Source organism: Corvus moneduloides, chromosome 18 (assembly GCF_009650955.1).
Source record: "Corvus moneduloides isolate bCorMon1 chromosome 18, bCorMon1.pri, whole genome shotgun sequence".
In the NCBI taxonomy this organism is placed as follows: Eukaryota; Metazoa; Chordata; class Aves; order Passeriformes; family Corvidae; genus Corvus; species Corvus moneduloides.
Genome location: NC_045493.1, coordinates 1465751 through 1485182, shown reverse-complemented (window position 1 = coordinate 1485182; position 19432 = coordinate 1465751). Strand labels below are relative to the sequence as shown.

Below are 19432 nucleotides of genomic sequence, written 5' to 3'. Positions count from 1 at the left end.
CCAACCCATTCTATGGCTCTGTGATTCTGCGATGTAGGAGATTTTTCAAACCCAAACACTCTTTATTCCCTGCAATGCACAGACAACAGAAGCCCTTTGGTCCTGGGGCTGGTTCACGGCATTTGTGTGATTCCAGGGAAGCTCTTCTTGGCTCAGCCTGTGATCTCTGTGCCAGGACACAGGGAGCCCATGGAGCCTCGGGATTGCTCCACTCTGCTCCTCCCTGGAGCCACCGTTTGTGTCCTCGTGGCTCTGCCAGCTTTGAAACTCTGGACAACTCCAATCTCAGCAAACAGCTCCTTCCCCATCTTCCCACTCAGTGTCTGGCTGCTGTAGCATTTCCCAGCTATAAATTCCATCTGTCTTTGGTCTATTAGTGCTTTTCTTCTGCTATTAGCAACTTCTTAATTAAAAACTTGTGGCCAGCAGGGCAATACCAAGCCGGTTGACTGATGGGCTGAGGGGGAGGAGGAGCACACAGACAGTGCTTAGGTGGAGAATTACTGGATTTCAATCCAAAACTTCTGTAGAATTTATGGCAGGATGGATTGCAGCATCATTAGGACACGTGCATAGGGAATTAATCAACTTTCTGGAGGCCAGAGAGAATACAAATCCCTTTATTTTCAGAAAGCAGCAGTTCCTGAGGAGGTCAATGTGGTCCACAGCCACGGTGGGTGGAAACGGCAAACCCCATCCAGGGCAGGTGCAGGGGTGAAGTCCGTGGTCAGCACTAGAAAGCAGGAAAAATGGTGGTTTTCGTATTTAATCAGCTTCAGAAATTTTTCAGTTGGATTTTGGTTGATTTTCTTCAAAAAGAAGAGGGTTGGCACTTGAAGAGCTGCTGCTTCTGGATTTTGTCACTGGGGCTTTGCCTAAAGCACTGAGAGAACATTCCAGTACCTTGGAGCGACTCTCAGGACTGTGTCTGCGTTAGGAAACCTCAAACCTGCAGATTTCAGCCCGGGGCAGGTGGGGGTCACTCCTAAAGGATTTGGTCTGGCCCCTTGTGGAACGGGATATTCCACAGCACCTTGAATTTGCAGCTACCTGAGGATTTTGGAGGTTTTGTTTTGGATTGCAACCCACCTCGTGTCCGTGCTGGGGCTGCGGGCGCTCAGAGCCGGCTGCTCCCGAACACCAGGGCGCCGTCCTGGAGCGCTGCCCCGCCCCGGTAGCTGCCCCTCCCTGACTCCACGGCCACCGGACACAGCTCCTGGTTGCACCACCTGGATGGACAGAAGGATGGGCTGTGCCAGCCCGGCCACACACACGGGGCTGGTGCCAACCTGAGCCGTGCCCAGGTGCGATCCCGCCCATCGGTGCGGGAATGCAAATCTCCCGAGCAGGGAAAAGCCCCGGGGCTGAGAGCAGCCACTGGTGGTTCCCAGCGGTGCTCGTGGGTCTGGCCGTGGCCAGGAGTTGGATCACTCCGGAGGCAGAGCAAAGCCTCTGACACTGCCCATGGAATCATCCAGAACGGCCAGGGTGGGCAGGGCTGTGCCTACCTCAGGGCAGCGCAGACGTCTGTGAAGGAAGCGTCAGGCCGAGCTGCGTGTTCCATTAAAAGAGCTCCTGTGGGGGAGTAGGAGGTGTCAGTATTCCCAGGCTCCTGCCAGAACAGCCCAGGGCTCAGGAAAAAAGGACGGTGGTCACTTCTCAGCAGTGCTTGAAGGCTGAGCTGCTTCAGCATGAAAGGTGGGGACTGAGCTCTAAAGCTCCACCCTTGACCCAGGTGTGAATCAGGTGTCTACAGCTGATTCCCAGCCCTTTCCTGGTCTGAAATCCATCAGCACAAGGCTGTGGAGCAGCTGGAGCCAGTCCAGAGGAGGCCACGGAGCTGCTCCAAGGGCTGGAGCCCCTCTGCTCTGGAGCCAGGCTGGGAGAGCTGGGGGTGCTCACCTGGAGAGGAGAAGGCTCCAGGGAGAGCTCAGAGCCCCTTGCAGGGCCTAAAGGGGCTCCAGGAGAGCTGGAGAGGGACTGGGGACAAGGCATGGAGGGACAGGACACAGGGAATGGCTTCCCAGTGCCAGAGGGCAGGGCTGGATGGGATATTGGGAAGGAATTGCTCCCTGGGAGGGTGGGCAGGCCCTGGCACAGGGTGCCCAGAGCAGCTGTGGCTGCCCCTGGATCCCTGGCAGTGCCCAAGGCCAGGTTGGACATTGGGGCTTGGAGCAGCCTGGGACAGTGGGAGGTGTCCCTGCCATGGCAGGGGTGGCACTGGATGAGCTTTAAAGTCCCTTTCCACCCAGACCATTCCATGGTTCTGTGATTCCTGTCTTTGCCCTGCCTGTGTAGATCCGTGCCAGGCTGTAGGAGAAGTCCCTGGCTGCCAGCTCCATGGTCAGTGCCTGCTCTGAGCCCGCAGCTGCCATGAACTCTTGGAGGCTCCCGATGGCTTCCCGTGTCCGCTGCACGCCTGGGGCCAGTTCCTCAGTGCCTGAAGCCAGTTCCAGCTTTTTCTGCAGAGAGAACAACCACAGGAGAAATTCCAGTGTATTTGCTTTGTGCCAGGAAGGGGCTGCTGGGACCCTGGGCGCACCCGGCTGCTGGCAACAAGCTCAGATGCAGGTGGCTGTCCCTGGCACAGGTGGAGCAGCCAGGGAAGGGGATGTGCCCAAAAGGACGCTCCCAGCCTTGCCTTGGGGATGGAGAATCCCTGTGAGCAGAGCCAGCACGTTGCTGTTTCCATTCTGGCTTCCCAGCTGCACGTGGGGATCAGCTCTCATCCCCCGATTCTCTCCAACTCCATACCTGTATATCAGGGTCTAATTCTCCCAGGGTTATATTATTACCTGCACAAATATGCTCAAGCTGTGTCCAGGCAGGAAAATTCATATTTAAGGGAGCTTTCCTCTGTAAATTGTGTCAGTGGGAAAGGCCCCAGGACAAGAGGAAATGGCTTCAAGCTCCACTGAGAGAGGTCCAGGTTGGATATTTGAGAAAATTTCTTCATTGAAAGGGTGGCCAGGCACTGTCACAGCTCCAGGGCAGTGGTGGATCCCCATCCCTGGGGGGATTTAACAGCCCTGTGGATGTGGCACTTGGGGATGTGGGTCAGTGGTGGCCTTGGCAGTGCTGGGGAATGGTTGGACTTAATCCCAGAGGGCTTTTCCAACCTAAAGGATTCTGTGATTCTGATGGACACTGGCCATTTAACTGTGCCAACAGCACTGCCTGAAAGCTCCCCTGGCTGAGCCAAGCTGCTGTTCTGCCACATCCCAAATCCCTTGTGAAAGCACCAGGGATACTCTGCCGAGAGAGTCTGGAATTGTTGTTCTTTGGGCATGGCCTTCCCGTGCTGTTCATCTGTGTCTCCTGTGTATTCCCTGGTAGGAGGGATGGGACCCTGCCTGTGTTTGGGGGTGGCCCTGCCTCGTGGGCTGTGGTCCCATCTTTCCTCACTCAAACCCCTCTCTCTGCAGCACGACTGAGGGATCAGCTTGGAGAGCATCCCCAAAGGCTGGATGGGAGCAGCACAGCGCGTGGTGGAAGGTGCTGCTCATTAATTAGCTTCATCAATAACCTGCAGACGAGACTGAAGCCTGTGAGCAGCAGCTACACAGAAGGAATTCTTTATGTTTCTAAGGCTTTCCATGCTGAGGTGATCCCGCAGCTCCTCTTGCTGGACCAGAAAATCCATCTGGGCTGGGCTGAGCTCAGGTTTGTTCTGTGTTCTCCGATTGCTCAGACCCCAAACTTCCACACTTCCACACTTCCCAGTGCTGCTGTTCTGGGTTCCAGGGGCAGAAACACCCCCAGCATGTGCTGATCAAATACAAAAACAACTCTGGTGCCAACATAAAGCCCATAAAGCTCCAAGCCCACAGAATACTAATGAGGTGTTCCAAAGTAGCTCGGAGGTTGTTGCTAACGAGGATCACGGATCCCAAAGGCATCACCGTATTCCCACAGTCTGGGTGGAGCCAGCACGGCACCAGCCAAGCACGGGGACAACGTGCACTGCTTGTGGCTGGGACATGGACATGCTGTCACAGCTGGAAGGTTTGAACACCTGGGAATATGGATCAGGAATGTAAGAGCATCATTTATCCTTAAGGGATAAAAAAGACCTTCTACTGTCTTTGCTCACCAATAATTTACTTTTTTTTTTTGGTTCCAATTGCACTTATTCCTTTCCTAACCAAAAGCCCTGGATCTCCTGGAAGGTTTTTCCATGCCCTCTCTGCACTTGGGATGGAGAGGCTGGAAGCTGCTCCAGGGCAATGCTTGAGGCAGGAGCAGCTCCTCTTCTCTCCTGGCTGCTCTGCTGCAGCTCTGGGGGGAGGCACACAGAGCATCACTGCCCCATTATTGCCTGAAACAATCAGCAAAGGAGCTTCAGAGCTCCAGTAGTTCTGATTCCCTCTGTTTTCATGGAGGAATTTTAAGATGCTGCTTGTTTGTTTGCTCTCACTGGCTCCCAAGCAATGTGGTCAGAGTGGTTTTTACTTACAAGATTAATCATGAGTATCTAAAAATACAGTGACAGGAGGAACATCCCAAACAGGGCTAAAAGCACAATTTCGTGTCAATGCTTGGAGTGAACACACGGCCCCACATCAATAACCTCGATTTGTTTCCTGCTGTTTGGAAATTGGGGTTGTGGTCTGAAAAGGACCTGAAAACACTGTCATGTGTCTGAGATTGCAGGGCTGATTTACAGCCTGAATTACAGCCCTACACAGAAATTCTTGAGGCAAGAGTTGATTCTGAGCCCTGCACGACACATGCGGGGTTGCTGCTGAGATCCTGTCCTGGGATGTGCCCAAATTTCACCTGAAGTGACTCAAATGCAATAATCAACAAACTTCCCAGGCCTATTTTAGAGGCACTTTTCAGATTGTAATTGAATTTGAAAGTACACCCAGGGCTCTGGCTCAAAATTCCAGCTAATAAAATTTTAGTACAACATGAACTGACTGGCCCTGAGCAGTATCCACCTGAAATTCTCACCACAGCAGAGCCGGAAGTCAGGATGTGTCCTGGGCTGATCCCAAACCATGGGCAGAAGGGGAGGGGGGATTCTGCCCTCCTGCCCTGCTCAGGTGAGACCCCCACCTGCAGAGCTGCCCTCGCCCTGGGGCCCAGCACAGGAGGGACCTGGAGCTGCTGGAGGAGTCCAGAGGAGGCCACGGAGCTGCTCCAAGGGCTGGAGCCCCTCTGCTCTGGAGCCAGGCTGGGAGAGCTGGGGGTGCTCACCTGGAGAGGAGAAGACTCCAGGGAGAGCTCAGAGCCCCTTCCAGGGCCCAAAGGGGCTCCAGGAGAACTGGAGAGGGACTGGGGACAAGGGCTGGAGGGACAGGACACAGGGAATGGCTTCCCACTGCCAGAGGGCAGGGCTGGATGGGATATTGGGAAGGAATTATTCCCTGGGAGGGTGGGCAGGCCCTGGCACAGGGTGCCCAGAGCAGCTGTGGCTGCCCCTGGATCCCTGGCAGTGCCCAAGGCCAGGTTGGACATTGGGGCTTGGAGCAGCCTGGGACAGTGGGAGGTGTCTCTGCCCATGGCAGGGGGTGGGAATGGGGTGAGTTTTTAGGTCCCTTCCAACTCAAACCCATGGCTCCATCCGTGTCTCTCACACTCGCTCTTCTCCCCAGGATTTCCAGACTAATGACCTCTAGACAAGGTGGTTTGTCACAAACTCACCTGTGGATTAAAAACCCTAAATATCCAGCTTCTCATAATCACAGTGTGCAAGGATGGGGAAGTTCTCTCTATTTCCCTTCTCCTGAGGATAATTACAACCCTTGGTTCCTGCTCCTGACCCCAGCCCCAGCAGCACTGGGTGTCTCACCATCAGCAGAGACAACTGATACAGGAAAAAAGCAAGAGAAGGAGTTACCCTTGCGATGACCTTCAGAGAAGCAAGTGCTGCACAGGTACTAATGCTGCTTTCTGCAAAGCACTCTGACAATGGGCACCAGTCCTGCACACTGAGAACCTTGATGGACAAACATAAAATAAATTGTACTCGGTTTGTGTGCATCAATAAAAAGGAAAGGGATTGGAGCAGTAAAACCCCTTTATGATGGATTAAATTATTTCCTCACTAGACAGGATTGGGAGGGATGTTTCAAAATGAGCCAGACTCACAGACTGAAAGAATTTGGACACCTGGAGCTCAGAAAGATGTTGTTTATCACCTGTGAGTGAAAACCTGATTCTGGTATAGAAACTCAAGCACATTCCTGCAGAACTCTGCAGACAGAAATCCCTCCCAGGCTGCCTTTCCAGCACCTGGCTGCCCCAGGCATAAAGGAAAAGCTGAAATTGGCCAGGTCTGATCTCTTCTATCCAGAATTGGAGCATCCACACTGCTCTGAGCCCAACCCAGCCACTTTCCTTGGAAATGCAGCAGCCTCAGTGTGACATGGCCAGTAAAGGCAGTGGCATTACTGGAATTTGGAAACCTTGAAGGCAGCGCCCACCCCCCTCCAGCCTCACCCACAGCGTGATTGATGGGAGCACTGAGGAGCTCATTAATTAATGAATCTCAGTACTCGTGTTACTGCTCTGCAGGTCCCTGCTCTGCATCACCACGCCGTGCTCCCGAATGCTTCCCTGATTATCCCGTTGTTGAGCTGCAGCAGGGAGGTGCTCCAGGGTGCAGCACAGCACCTTTGTGGGGTTTTTGTTTAAATTATTACTATTGTGGAGGCTGCTTCTTCCCAAATTACTTTAGAGCCTACGCCCAGCTCCTTTACTTCCCCCTGCAGTGTCAGCCTAAGCTGCTGTTTGCCAACAGCTGGATTTGCCCTCAGCAGGTGTGCTCAGTCCTGCCCCTGAGCAGATTTGGTTTCTTGTTTGGTGGCCAAATTGTTTGAGGTATTTCTCCCTTCTCAAAAGTTGTCAGAGAGGATGGCAAGGGAACTCTTATCCCTGGGGATCAGAGAGGTGCTGCATACAGAGCACAGCTGAGCTGGGGGGGTGAGATGGGACAGAAGTTGCCAACTGCAGCCATTGGGAGAACTACTCAGGCTCTGGAAAGCTCTGTCCAGTTCCCAGTGCTGCAGGAGAGCAGTGTCCCAGACCCTTCCTTTCTCACGGGGTCTGGGTGGGAAGGTGAAGGCTGCACACAATCAAATCCAGCACTCCAAATGCCCAGGGTTCCCCTGCTGTGCCTGGGCTAATGAAATCGGGATTGCTGTGTCTGGATTATTAATAATGCCTCTTCTGAGACAACACCCTCTGATCCTGCCTCCTGGGCTGCTCCTGTCTCCTTTTTTGGGACACACCAAGCCAGGTGATGCTCCTTCACCTTCATAAAACACTGAGCTGCTTCTAACTCCTGTCACCTGAGCAGCTTTAAAAGTAGCGCCAAAGAACAGCAAATCCAAAGAGGCAGCAATGGAATTCCTTTGGCTCTTTCCATCTTTTCAGGGAATAAAAATAGAAAGTCATAATGCAGTAATAGCCCTAGTGAGGTTCAATATTCAGCAGTCCTGTGGTGATTTTCCAGTTAAGAAACAAAACCACAAAATTATTTTGGATTCAGGAAGGTGAGTCACGTTAAAAATATACTTATTTTGGTACCTGTCATGAGGAACTCTACAGTGCCAAGCTCCTCACTGCTGAGCTGAAAGTATCTGAACACAAGGATCCCAGGATGAGCACTGCCTGCATCCTGCTTTTGGAAGAGCTATTTAAGGAGCAGAATTGTAAGACACCGTTGGAATACTTGTCTAAAGCTTTCAATTTGGGCCTATTCCCTGCCAGTTTCAGGCAGGTGCATAAACCCCAAACCAGGCTCTGCCAAGGTGTGTGAATCAGGCTGAGCAGGGCTGCAGGTGTGGGCTCACCTGCACTGTGGACAGGAACGCAGCCATCACCTGCCCCTGGCTCTTGGTGAGGGATCGCAGCACATCCAGGGACAGGATATTTGTTGTCCCCTCCCATATGGACAGCACCTGTGGGGAAGAGGAGACTGTGGAAGAGCATGAGGGAGCCTTTGGAGTGACAGCAGCAAGGAGGGGAGTGTGAGGGAACAAAGACACACAGCAGAAGTGAGGGATATCAAGGATATCTCCAGAGATATCTTGTCTCACAACAAGTGGAAGGGAGCAGTAGAGCCCAGCTCCATTGCTGTGCTAGGGAACAACCTCAGGACCAGGAACACATCCTGTCCCTCCCTGGGGGTGACTGGGCTCAGCAGGAAGGCAGTGAGGGAGGAGCTGCCACACCTGAAGCGAGCTCAGGAGGGCTGTGTTCACCCTTGAGTGTGTCTTTAGCACGGAACCAGAGTGCTGTGCAGGGGACTTGATGACACACAGGACCTTCTCCTGCCACTCTCTTACCAGAGTATCCCGGAGCATGACTGGCAAGCCTGTGTCCTCCATGTAACCTTGGCCTCCAAAACTCTCCATTGCCTCAACAGCCACAGCAGAAGCCTGCAAAATGCAGAGAGCTGGTATGATCCACAGTGTCTGAGGGGAAAATCCAACCTCTCACACCACATAACAGCTCCTGCTGGGATGGGCTGACTGGGTCCTGCTCATCTCCTGAGGCAGGCTGGTCATTACCTGCAGGAGGAGTAGCTGGAGAATGAAGCCCGAGTGACACTGACAGGACCTGCAGGAGCAGCAGCCTCCAGAGCAGGAACTGCTGCAGGTACCCCCTGCCCTCACTGCTGTGTCACACACTCCTCTTCCCAGCTCTGTGGTTGCCAACATTCCACACTCTGGGCTAATCCATCTGTTCCATACCTGCTTCCCTGTGTACAGTTTGGCAACTGGGATGAGCAGCCTCAGGAGCAGCTGGTCCTGCTCACTCGCCAGGTTGGTTTCAGCCAGGCCCAGCAGGCGAACGATCTCCATAAGCAGCAGAAACGCCCCTCTCACCTGCACCTGTGAGCAGAGAACAGGGGGATGCACTGGCTGGGATCCTGGACTCTGCTGATTCCAGGATTCCATGCATGAGATTGCCTCCAGGGTAAAATGCCACCCCTGCCTGCTCAGACCCACAGCTTCAGAGACAGAGACCTCTGAGCAGCCAAGGCACAAAGTACGGAATATTAAAGGTTCTCTGCCACTCTTGGACACTGTGATGTAGTAGAGGAAAGGGGCAATGCATTTCATCAGGCCTACCTGAGCCTTAACAAAGCTCCTAAAAGGCATCCAGGCCACAAATCCACATCCTTTCAAAAGGTAAGGGATGTGAGATGATGGTCAACCTCTGAGAACCAGGAGCTGCAAGGCCTGTGACAGATTTCTTCCTGAGCAGCTTACTACCCTGGCAAGTTTTGATTTGGGAAGCATCAGGATATGGAGCTCTGTGTTGTGGGACTATGTAGGATCTGCCCTTTCTTTCAGAGGGGGAGTTCTGGCTACAGACAAGGAGATGCTGGAGCTTGAAGTGATGTTTGACAGATGTTGACTGCTTTCCCCCACCTTGCAAGAGAATTTTTAAATACTGTTTACAGCCCATCTCCTGGTGCAGGAGCTCCCAGGGAAGTTGGATGAGTCTGTACCAGTCTGTTGGGGTTTTAGTTTAGTTTTAGTTTTTTTCCTGTTAAAGGAATTTTCTCCCATAGGCATGTTGCTAGCAGACAAATAGCTGTACTTAAGAAAGACAAAAAGGGGGGTGGGGCGGGCCTGGCTACTCCTTTGTCTACACCTGGGTGTGGGGTCAGTTCGCTCTGAGCATCCGAAGAGAGGAGCTGCAGAGAAAGGAGCTGCGGGTTCCTCATCTCGGCCGTTTTTTTTTCTTTTTCTGCTGGAAACAACGCTGGGATCCCAAAGCCGCTTTCCCTGCCCTGCTGGAGGCCGGGCTGTGGCTGCCCTGCCCGGCTGCTGCTTCGAGCTTTCGCTGCGCTGTAGCCCTGCTCGCCCTGCCTGCCTGGGCCTCCGTGGGGTTCTCCCATCTGGATACATCTCGTCTGCCACCCGGGATTTGTGTTCGTCCCTGCCGCTCTAGCCTGCCGTTCCAGCCTGCCGTTCCAGCCTGCTGTTCCCGAGAGTCCGGGATCGGCTGCCCAGGGGTTTGTGAAGCCTTTGTTCCATCCCTTCCCGGGATCCCGGGGCACCGGCGCCGCGTGCTCCCCGAGCTCGCTCCGGAGCGCCCCCTGCAGCCGCGGGGGAACCATCGCACCTGCCCTGCTCACCGGGAGCCGCCAGCGCCCCTGCCGGCTGCGAGCGGAACTGCACCTGAGGGGAAAGGGCCCGACAGCCGAGAAGGCTGGCACTGGGTTTGTGTTTGCTGTTACTGCCAGAGTTATTGCTGTTTGTTTGACTGGTTATATATATAATAGTAAAGAACTGTTCTTCCTACTTCCCACATCTTTGCCTAAAGGTCCTTGATTTTTCAAAATTATAATAACTCAGAGGGAAAGGGGTTATATCTGCCACTTCAAGGAGGCTCCTGCCTTCCTTAGCAGACACCTGTCTTTCGAAACCAAGACACAGTCTTGGACAAGAGTCTGGTAACTGCAGTTCAGGTGACTGTGGTGTCAGGCCTGGATTCTGAGGCCAACACCCAACTTCAGAGGTCATGGCTTCTCACAGCAGGGGCACTCCTTTCACTCAGAGGAACTCCCAGGTAATTGTTTAGGATAACCTGAGGTCCAGCAGAGGAGTTAGGTCTCTAATCAGACCAAATCCCACTACAGTACAACAATTCCCTTGATGCATTCACCTTGCTGTAGCAGGAATGGCCTCCTACATCTGAATGCAGGCAGGCTGGCTGTGCTCACTAACAGGATCTCTGTCCTCTTTCCTTCCCAACAGGTCCAGCTTGGCTCCCAAAAGCCTCACCTCCATTCGTGCTATCGTCTGCATGTGCAGGGGATGGTCCTTGAGGAGCTTCCCGAAGGCCAGGCGCTTGCGGGCGTAGTCCCTGCTCAGACTGATCATCCTGGAGGGAACACACACAGGGAACAGTTACACCAGCAACCTCCCACTTCTGAGCATTCCCTTCTAGCCCCACCCCGCAAAGGAGAACCCTGCCCAGCTGTGCCCCACCTTACAGGTCACCCACTCACAGGCCACCCTCCTCCAGCACTGCTGGCTCCAGGCCTGTCCCACAAAGGTGACACTCGGCTGCAATGCCGAGCACTGCAAAGTCCCCCCTTGTCCTGACCAGCTGCTCCTTCAGCCCTGGGGGAATCCATGCTGTCTTCACCTTCTCATGGAAGCCACTGCACTAATGACATTGTGGATCCGAGTGATGTTCAGCATGTTGGAGATGGCAGCCACTCCACGACCCTCTGCGGAGATCTGCAAGGAATGAGGGCTGACGTGAACCTTTCACATGCCTTGGATGGGGATGGATATGGAAGTGAAAGTGGTGTCAACAGACACATGGACACGGGCTGTCCACTCTGTCCCTGTCTGCCCTCAGGCACTCAGAGACCTGCTTGCTTTAAAATACATCTGTCTCATTTTAGCCAAGTCTGCGGCATGATGTGGCTGCCCCATCACTGGAAGCGTTACAGGCCAGGTTGGATGGGACTTGGAGCAACCTGGTCTAGTGGAAGGTGTCCCTGCCCATGACAAAGGGTGGAACGAGATGAGCTTTAAGGTCCCTTCCAATCGAAACTATTCTGGGACTCTGTTTCTATGACCAGAGAAGTGGCTTTTGGGAGATGGTGTCAGTATGATCAGTTCTGGTCCCTGCTGCTTGTTCCTACCTGCACACTACACAAACTGTCCCTCAGCTGGCTCAGCAACCTGGACAACCTGGATTAAGGAAATGACCAGCCTAAAATAACTTTTTTTTTTTTTTTTTTTTTGGTTCTCTCTCATCTTTTCCTGAACTCTTCTCAGCTCTGCCCCACACAGAGCCCCACTAGTGAATTGTTCTGTGATGTGGACAGCCAAGCCATGGAGGTGGAAGAGAGGAACTTCTTCAGTTGGGATCACTGCTGAAAGCCTCAGGAGTGTGTGCCATGCCAGGGCAGCCTAGTCCCCAGGGCAGGTGAACTCTTACACACCAGCTCTGCTCTGGCTCCTTGCAGCCACAGCTCTGCCGTTGCCATCTGCCTTGTGCCCAGCTTGTCCTTCAGCCTTTGCACCTGGATGCTGTTCAGCTTCCCCTCCTCATCCCGAACCCTCAGGAAGAACAGGGACAGGCCTCTGGACCCCTGAGTACACTGCAAGGCATGCAGAGAGGATGTCATTACAAGGCACCAAGGAAGAAAAAGAATGCCCCTGCTCCTTCCCCTGGTTCCCCATCCAACAGAGCAGGTTTACCTGTCCTTCAGCATCTGCTATCCTGGCCAGGGTTAATGTCACATCAGAATCAGCTGCTGATGTGAACCACTTAAATCCATACAGACGATAAGTGCCATCCGGCTGCTCCCTGGCCACGGTCTCGGTGCCATTAGCTGAAAGAGAGGAGAAAAATTCTTGGTCTTATGGGAATTTCTGTGTCAATTGATGCTGATTTTACAGTGTAAGCAGCAGCTCCTTTAAGTCACTTCTTGCTACGAGATGGAGCATGGGTTAGCTGTTAATCTCTTTCATTGACCCTCGATAAGAAATGCAGTGTGTATAATCCAGTGCCTCCAGTTCTTTAGGGGCTACAAAGGATTCTATGGATTTGGGACTCCTGCAGTGATGCACATCTTTCACTTCACAGCTGATCCTTTCACTGCTTCCATGGGAAACCAACTGCAGCTTCATCAGATGCAGGTGACTCCCCTCCCACAGTTCTGCCTCTGCAGCAGAGTTCTGAAGTTCCCTGCCCATTATTAATGTTAGAAGACAAATAACTGATCGTAGTAATAACAAGCATTAGCCAGGAATAAAAGTTGAAGGCCAAAATGTTTCCTCAGTCCCAGCTGAAATGGGCCTATGTGGCTCGAGGTTTAGATTTTAGAGCCAGACATCTGTGGGCTACCTATGCAAGGAGCAGAGCTCTGTGCCTGCCTGCATGTCCTGTGTGCACCAGAGGACAGAGGTTGGCCTTTCCTTGTTAAAAAGCAGAGCTATGCAGAGGATTTGGATTACTTTTGCTGAAGCTCCCTGGCTTTTCAGGTTCCCCACACCCTTGATTTTCTCAGTTCTCACTGCCACATCTGCTTCCCACCCCAGAGCACGTACCAACATCTGAGCCACCCCTTCGCTCGGTCATCCACTGGCCAGAGGTCCAGAACTTCTCGGGGTCACGGGATGTCAGACGGGAAAAAGCGTTTTTCAGAGATCCAGGAATACCCAGTGACTGTTTGAGGGGAGGGAAAAGAAACTGAGATGATCATAACACAGTAGGTGACATTATACAGCTGCCTTAACTGGTATGTTCGGGGCTCAGACAGGCCAGTCTGGAAGCAGGTGGGTGTCCTGCACTGCAGAGCATCTGCAGGTGCTGCTGAGAGCCTGTGAGCCAGCCCAGGTCCCTCCTGGCTGCTGCAGCACTGTGCAGGCAGAAGGTGCAGACCTGTGTTACAACAGGGAGTGCTGAGCATCCCTATCCCTTTGGATTTCTGGGAGAGAGGTCTCAAACAGCCCATGTGCCAGGTTCAGGTATGCTGGATGTCACCAGCACCCAGAGAACTGCAGGGAAGAGGGAACTGCCTTGTGCTGCTTTAAGTTTTGGTGAATTAAAATGCCCAGGGTTAGCTACCTAAGGGGTATTTTCCTCTGAATCCTATGTACCCACTGAGGCAATACAGAGGGGGTCACTAAGATGCAGAGTCAAATGTTCCAATTGGTAAAGTCTTGGTGGCTTGGTGAATTTAGGTATGGATCCACTAGGTATGGATCTGGCCTATTATATCTAACTGCCACTGCACACGAAAATAGGAAAACAAATTATAGTAAAAACATATCACAGACTCATAGAATTAGAGAAAGCTTTGTGTTGGAAGGGGTCTTACAGCTCATCCAGTCCCACCCCCTGCCATGGGCAGGGACACCTTCTACTAGACCAGGTGGCTCCAAGCCCCGTCCAACCTGGCCCTGAACATTTCCACTTGGGACACCTTTCCAGCTACCTGCAGTGCCACAGGTGCCATGTGCAGCAAAGGCCTTACTGAACACAGTGCTGTAAGTGAATCTAAAAGCCGGCGTGGGCACAAAGGCTTTGTCCCTAACGCAGAAAGGCAGTGGGAGACTGAGCTGAGTCACAGAGCAAGCACAGGCTGTGCCCAGAACCAGATGGATCAGTGCTCCTCCATCCTTGGCCAGTGCTCCCATCTCTAACCAGCAGTGCTGGTTAGACATGGGCTGTGCCCTCAGGGACCAGCTGAGCTCATACCTCAATGACTTTGGCTGCCCCATCAGTCATGGCCAGTGGACAGCTGAAACCTCCAGAGGAGCTTGAGAACAAGTACAGTTTGACAGCCTGGTACAGGCGGCTGGGAGAGGGAGAGAGAGAGGGAAAACAGACGGGTTACACAGCAGTGCAACAGCAGGAGGATAAAATAGCTCGACTGGGAAGAGAGGAAAAAATACAGCCAGAACAGGTGAGGATCAGACCACTCATCTCAGAGAGGGCAAAAGCTGTTCCAGCCAGGAGGAGGGAAGAGAAGAAGCAGAGTTTCTCAGTCCCAGTGGGACTGCCAGCACCAGGCCAGCTTGTGCAGCTTTTAACAATAAGAAATGTGGGTCTGTCACCATGGTCTGGAATACAAAAAACCTGCAAGCGAAATCCCACATCTTTAGCTGCATTACAACTAACACACATAAAGCTGGAGTGGTGCAGGGAACTGCCAGGCCCCACAATCAGGAAGGTGACATCAAAGAATATTATGATCAAGTGTGGGCCATTAGTTATGGCTTATCATTGGTGAGCTGGAACATTGCAGTGGACAGACAGAGCTGCTGGGGACAGCAGGAGGTGTGCTGGTGTCCGTGCAGCATCTGCTGCCCATTACACAACCAGCTCAGTCCTGCAAAACGCTGAATAAACCTTGCTAAGAATAACCAGGAAGGCACTGTCATTCCCATTTTCCCCCAGTTACCTCCAGTTGGAGTATCTTCTCTCATAGGCCTCAGCAATCAGCCCCTCTTCTGCCGAAATCTCCTTCATCCTCCTCCATGCCGAGCACGTGTGGATGTGATCCACGCGCCGCCCCCAGGCATCGTACTGCCGGAACACGGGGGGGTTCAGCTCACATTCCCAGCCCAGAGGTTGGATCTTGGTTAGCAGGCGGTTTCCAAACCTCTCCAGGTCCTGATGCACCTCCTCCAGTACCTGTGGAGCAACAAGGAGAGCCCTTCAGCACATCCCAGCCTCAGTCCCAGCTGGAAAGGCAGAGGACTGACCGTGTTGTCCTGTAGTGCCAGTAGTCTCTGGCCACTTGGCCCTTCCATGTATTCCATAACACAGCACGACAGCTCCCTCAGCCTCTGCTGGCACAGCTGTGCTCTGCTGTCACTTTTTCTCTTTTTTCCCTCAAAATCATTTTTCAAGTTACTTTTGGCAGCATGTCTGGATTTCACAAAAGACAGAAGCACTTTAGTGTCAAGGCTGAGAATGACACAGATGCACATGAGCAGGGGGGTTGGACGAGACGGTCTCCAGAGGTCCCTCAGCCTCTCTGTGATTTACAGCTGGAGAAGAATGCCAGGGGAAGGGCTGCCAAAAATTGAATGCCTTCATCTGTATAGGAAAACTTCCACTGGGCTCAGCAGCTACCTGCCTGCCAGATTAGAAAAGGAGGGATGGAGCAATCTTTTCAGCTTCAGCCTGGCACACAACATGTGTAGATTCAAATTCCCACCCTGTACCTAGCTTCCTGAAGGATTCATGTGCCCTTGTTTCTGCTGGTCTTGGCTCACCTGGATGGAGTAATATGTCCATAGTTAATGGAGAGAAAACAGCACTCACAGAGGAGTGATTCATTCCCTACCCCTCAGATCCCTGTTTCAGGGTGAAAGGAATTGCATTTTGCAAGTTCTCTTCAGTGCCTATGACCAAAACCAAGTGAAGTTGCCCAGACTTAAAAAACCCCAATTATAGATGATTAAAATCAGGCCAGGAGGTCCCAACCTCCAGCACTCTTGGACCTTGTTGGCCTAAACCCATCCAAAACTGTGTTGGGGGTCAAAGAAGGAGCTGATTTGCTTCCATCAGAGGAAGTATTGTTTGCTGTTCTCTGCCTCTCAAGAGATGCTCGTTCCCTCCTCAATAAAATAATGAAGGAGGTGAATGCCATAATTGCTGCACCCAAAATTGTGCAATTATAAACCCCAGTAACTTGCTGTTGATGAAATACAAACATGGCTTTTCCCCTTCCTTGCCTCCCCCTGTATTGACCTTCCATTAATCTACATTCTGTGTGATTGATTCCTTCCTCACTCTGCCATTCCATACGTGTGATGAGGATCAAACACACACTGTCCAGGTGCCACTCTGGAAGTCTCCCTTCTCAGACCAGCCAGTTTTCCTTCCACTGAGCAGTGAAATAGTGTTAAAAATCACAAAACAAACCAAAACCAGGCACGAGAGCCTGTCAGCGGCTCCAGCTCATGCCACACCCATGGGTGTGCACCTCCACTCTTTATCATGCGTGACAACAATTTGAAGGTTGTTTCCACGGCACAACCCAGGAATCCAGAGTTCATGGCCTTTGCTGATCCCTGAAGCACAAGAATCTTTGAACTGTTGACCTGGTGCGTTTTTTGTGGGCAGAAGAACCTGAGTCTACCAAATAGATCTCTTGGTTTGAGTTCATACAAGGAACTCACAACGATCCCTTCACTATCAGTCCTATTTCCTAAAAGACCCCAACTGCCTCACCGGGAGCTCATGCCCTGACCACACACAGCCTGACAAACCACTGAATTACCCAAATAAATGTGTTTCTTTCCAAGGTGAAAGAACAAAATCAAAACTCCTACACTTGTGACTGCTGAATGTCACACGCAGCAGCCTGGGTGCTCCAAAGAATGGACATTGGGATGTGGAGATGGCTGAGGCTGCTGGGTGGTCTCATTCGCCCTAATCTGTCCTTTGATGTTCCAAGCATGAAGATATTGGAAATGTGCAAATTATTGCACATTAGGAGTGCAAATAGACATCCTTTATATTAAAGGACATATTCTCAGGGCAGCAAAGCCTGATAGATCCCTCTTCGCAACAACACCCAGAAAAAGCAGGTGCTTAATTCTGTCTTCTCCTTAAATCAACTTCAAACAGAGAAAGAAATTTTTTGTGCCATTTCAAGAAAATTTCTGCGTTTGCCATGGAATAGCACAGCAGGAATCAGCCTGCATCTTCGGCGGGACACCCAAAGCCTCAGGGGTTGCTGCTGTCCTGGAGAGGAAGATGGAGATCAGGCTCTCGGGGCTACAGGCAGCAGCCCGGACTCTCCTCTCCAGCAGTGAGGCAACACTGCCCCCTGGGCCCAAGTGCAGAAACGAAAGGGAGGCGCTGCTCCCGGTTCTCCGGGAGATTTTGCAGCCACCATTCTCGGTTCGGGGAAGGAGTGGAAGCAGCCTTGTTGTACTGATCCTTTTACTCTCTGGGAGACCTGAATCATGCTTCTTCCAAAGGGGCATATTAGGAGCAGGATCTTCATGCTTGCCCAGAGGCATCCTCCTTTCCTGTCCTCTCTTCTGGCAAGAAGGCCACGGTGGTGCTTAGGGAGGCCTCATTCCTCTCTTTTGGGGTGGCTGTGGCAAAAGCAAGCTTCCCATACTGCCACCACACTCTTCCCATGCTGTGTCTGCCAGGCCTCACAGACCTACAGAGCAAGCAGGGGAAGTGGGAGCCTCACTGAAAGGCAGGTCCCCTCCCCTCTGGTCACCTGGTGGCTTTAGAAGTCGTGGTATTGCTCCTGCTGGAATAAATCATGGAGAGAGGTCACACTCTGCTCCATGAAAACTGGTCCCTGAAAAGTGGGAAGCACTTGTGGCCCTTGGGGTGATGGCAGAGGATATCCAGCAAGGGGAGCCACCTCCTGCCAGGGGTACCTGTAGGACTGGAGCTCACAGCACAGACACCCAGAGCTTGGGGATCTCACCCTCCCACCTGCACCTCTGAAATCCATACAGAGCGTTTCCTGTCTGAAAAATGAACCCAGAAGTGCCACCAACCTGTGCTGAGAACAAGCAAACCCCAAAGGGCCTTCCCACCCTCTTGAGCACTCGGCTGAGAACAGCCCCATTCCCTAGGAATTTTCCTTAAAAGCCCCTCTTTCCCAGGAAAGAGAGGTGGAAGAACACAGAAGAGTTTGGAAGCACCTTAGTTTGTTTCTTCTCTCAGAAATTCCTTTCTCTGCATGACCAGAAAACAAATGCCCACGCTGACAATCCCAAAACAGCATTGCAACACTCAGTCCCAGGAGCCCACTGAGCTGCTTGCTGGGTATGTCCTGGCAGTGTTTGCCACCCCTGCCCTCAAACACAACAAGTTTTAAGGAATGCTGCTAAGTTCCCTCCAGTTAAACACTCAAAGGCACAAAAAGGCTCAGACAAACGTTCACTTCAGCGTCTGAAGCAGTGACTCAGCAGAGTCGTGGTGGGTACACACAGAAACACAAACAGACCTTGGGAGGAAGGTGTGTTTTCAAGTAACTCCGAAGCAAAGTGTCCTCCAAGTACTGGTTCCCAGTCTCAGGCTGCTCTTGGAAGAGGGTCTCCGTTTCTCTCCTTGCAAGGGGCACTTCCAGATCTTCTAACACTTGTTGTTCCTGCATGCTGGCCTGTTGCTCCTGCCCCACGGTCGTGCTGATTCCTTTAATACTCAGCATTTGGCACCTCTCCCGAGGCAGAAAGTGACCTGATTGCCTCAACTTGCAGGCGGCACTGGATCTCCGCCAGGGCAAGCGACAGAGAAACATGATCCAGCAAAACCCTGGCTCTCACCTGCAGACCCTTCCTCACCCGATAGCAGCACCAGTCCTGGTTTGTTTGAGTGTTGTGAAGTTATTCTTGAAAAATCGATGAAGTTTTCTCTCCTCCCTCAGGGAGGAGCTTTCCAGCAGCTGCTGTCAACTGAACTAGGGAAAAGGTCTTTGGAAAGTGATCAGAAAATGGCCTGGAAAAACACAAGTACTCAGGAAACACAGTGTTCTCCCCTATCAGCTGGGCAAACTATCATAACCGGACAGACTGGCATTTCTAGGGCTAGGAAACTGGGAAGGGAGGGGTGTGCTCTCACCAGCATCCCCCTGAATTGCTTGGAAAGGTAATTGCTTGGAGTAGAGATGAAAAGGAAAAAATATGTTTCCTTATCTGAAGGATAACAAATTACCTGTAGATGGGAAGAATTGGTTTAGGCAGATTATTCTGTAAATAAGATACCAATGAAATAGAGAACTGCCTCCTTGCCTAGGTTGTGACACGGGCTCCAAAATACTCTGCTCTTTGTGAAGTCCCTGATGCCTTTGAGTTGGGATGATACCAAAACTCCCTTTCCCTAGAAAAGTACCAGAATATTCTAAGAACGTGGATTTGAGTAACTTAAATCTGTACCTCCTTTGGGGTGATATGCTGCTAATAAGCCCAGTATTTTACTATAAAGTGATTTTAAACAGATATTATATCAC

General features: G+C 52.0%; 1 protein-coding gene across 2 annotated transcripts; it reads right to left on the bottom strand.

The window, feature by feature from the left end:
* Nucleotides 1–34: 34 nt before the first annotated feature.
* LOC116453033 (acyl-CoA dehydrogenase family member 11-like) lies at nucleotides 35–18851 on the bottom strand. Of its 2 annotated transcripts, XM_032128053.1 has the most exons (16): nucleotides 18431–18851; nucleotides 14900–15132; nucleotides 14194–14293; nucleotides 13041–13158; nucleotides 12189–12322; nucleotides 11930–12088; nucleotides 11119–11213; nucleotides 10752–10851; nucleotides 8706–8846; nucleotides 8298–8390; nucleotides 7803–7910; nucleotides 5846–5944; nucleotides 2291–2462; nucleotides 1509–1575; nucleotides 1090–1229; nucleotides 35–733 (listed from the first exon to the last, which is right to left on the bottom strand). In XM_032128053.1, exons 1-15 carry the CDS (start codon nucleotides 18722–18724, stop codon nucleotides 1118–1120), a joined length of 2025 nt encoding a protein of 674 aa, XP_031983944.1. In that variant the 5' UTR covers nucleotides 18725–18851; the 3' UTR covers nucleotides 35–733; nucleotides 1090–1117. The 2 variants fall into 2 exon arrangements, with proteins under 2 accessions (XP_031983944.1, XP_031983946.1); XM_032128055.1 differs by lacking the exon at nucleotides 5846–5944 and having other exon boundaries at nucleotides 18431–18846.
* Between the last annotated feature and the right edge of the window lie 581 nt (nucleotides 18852–19432).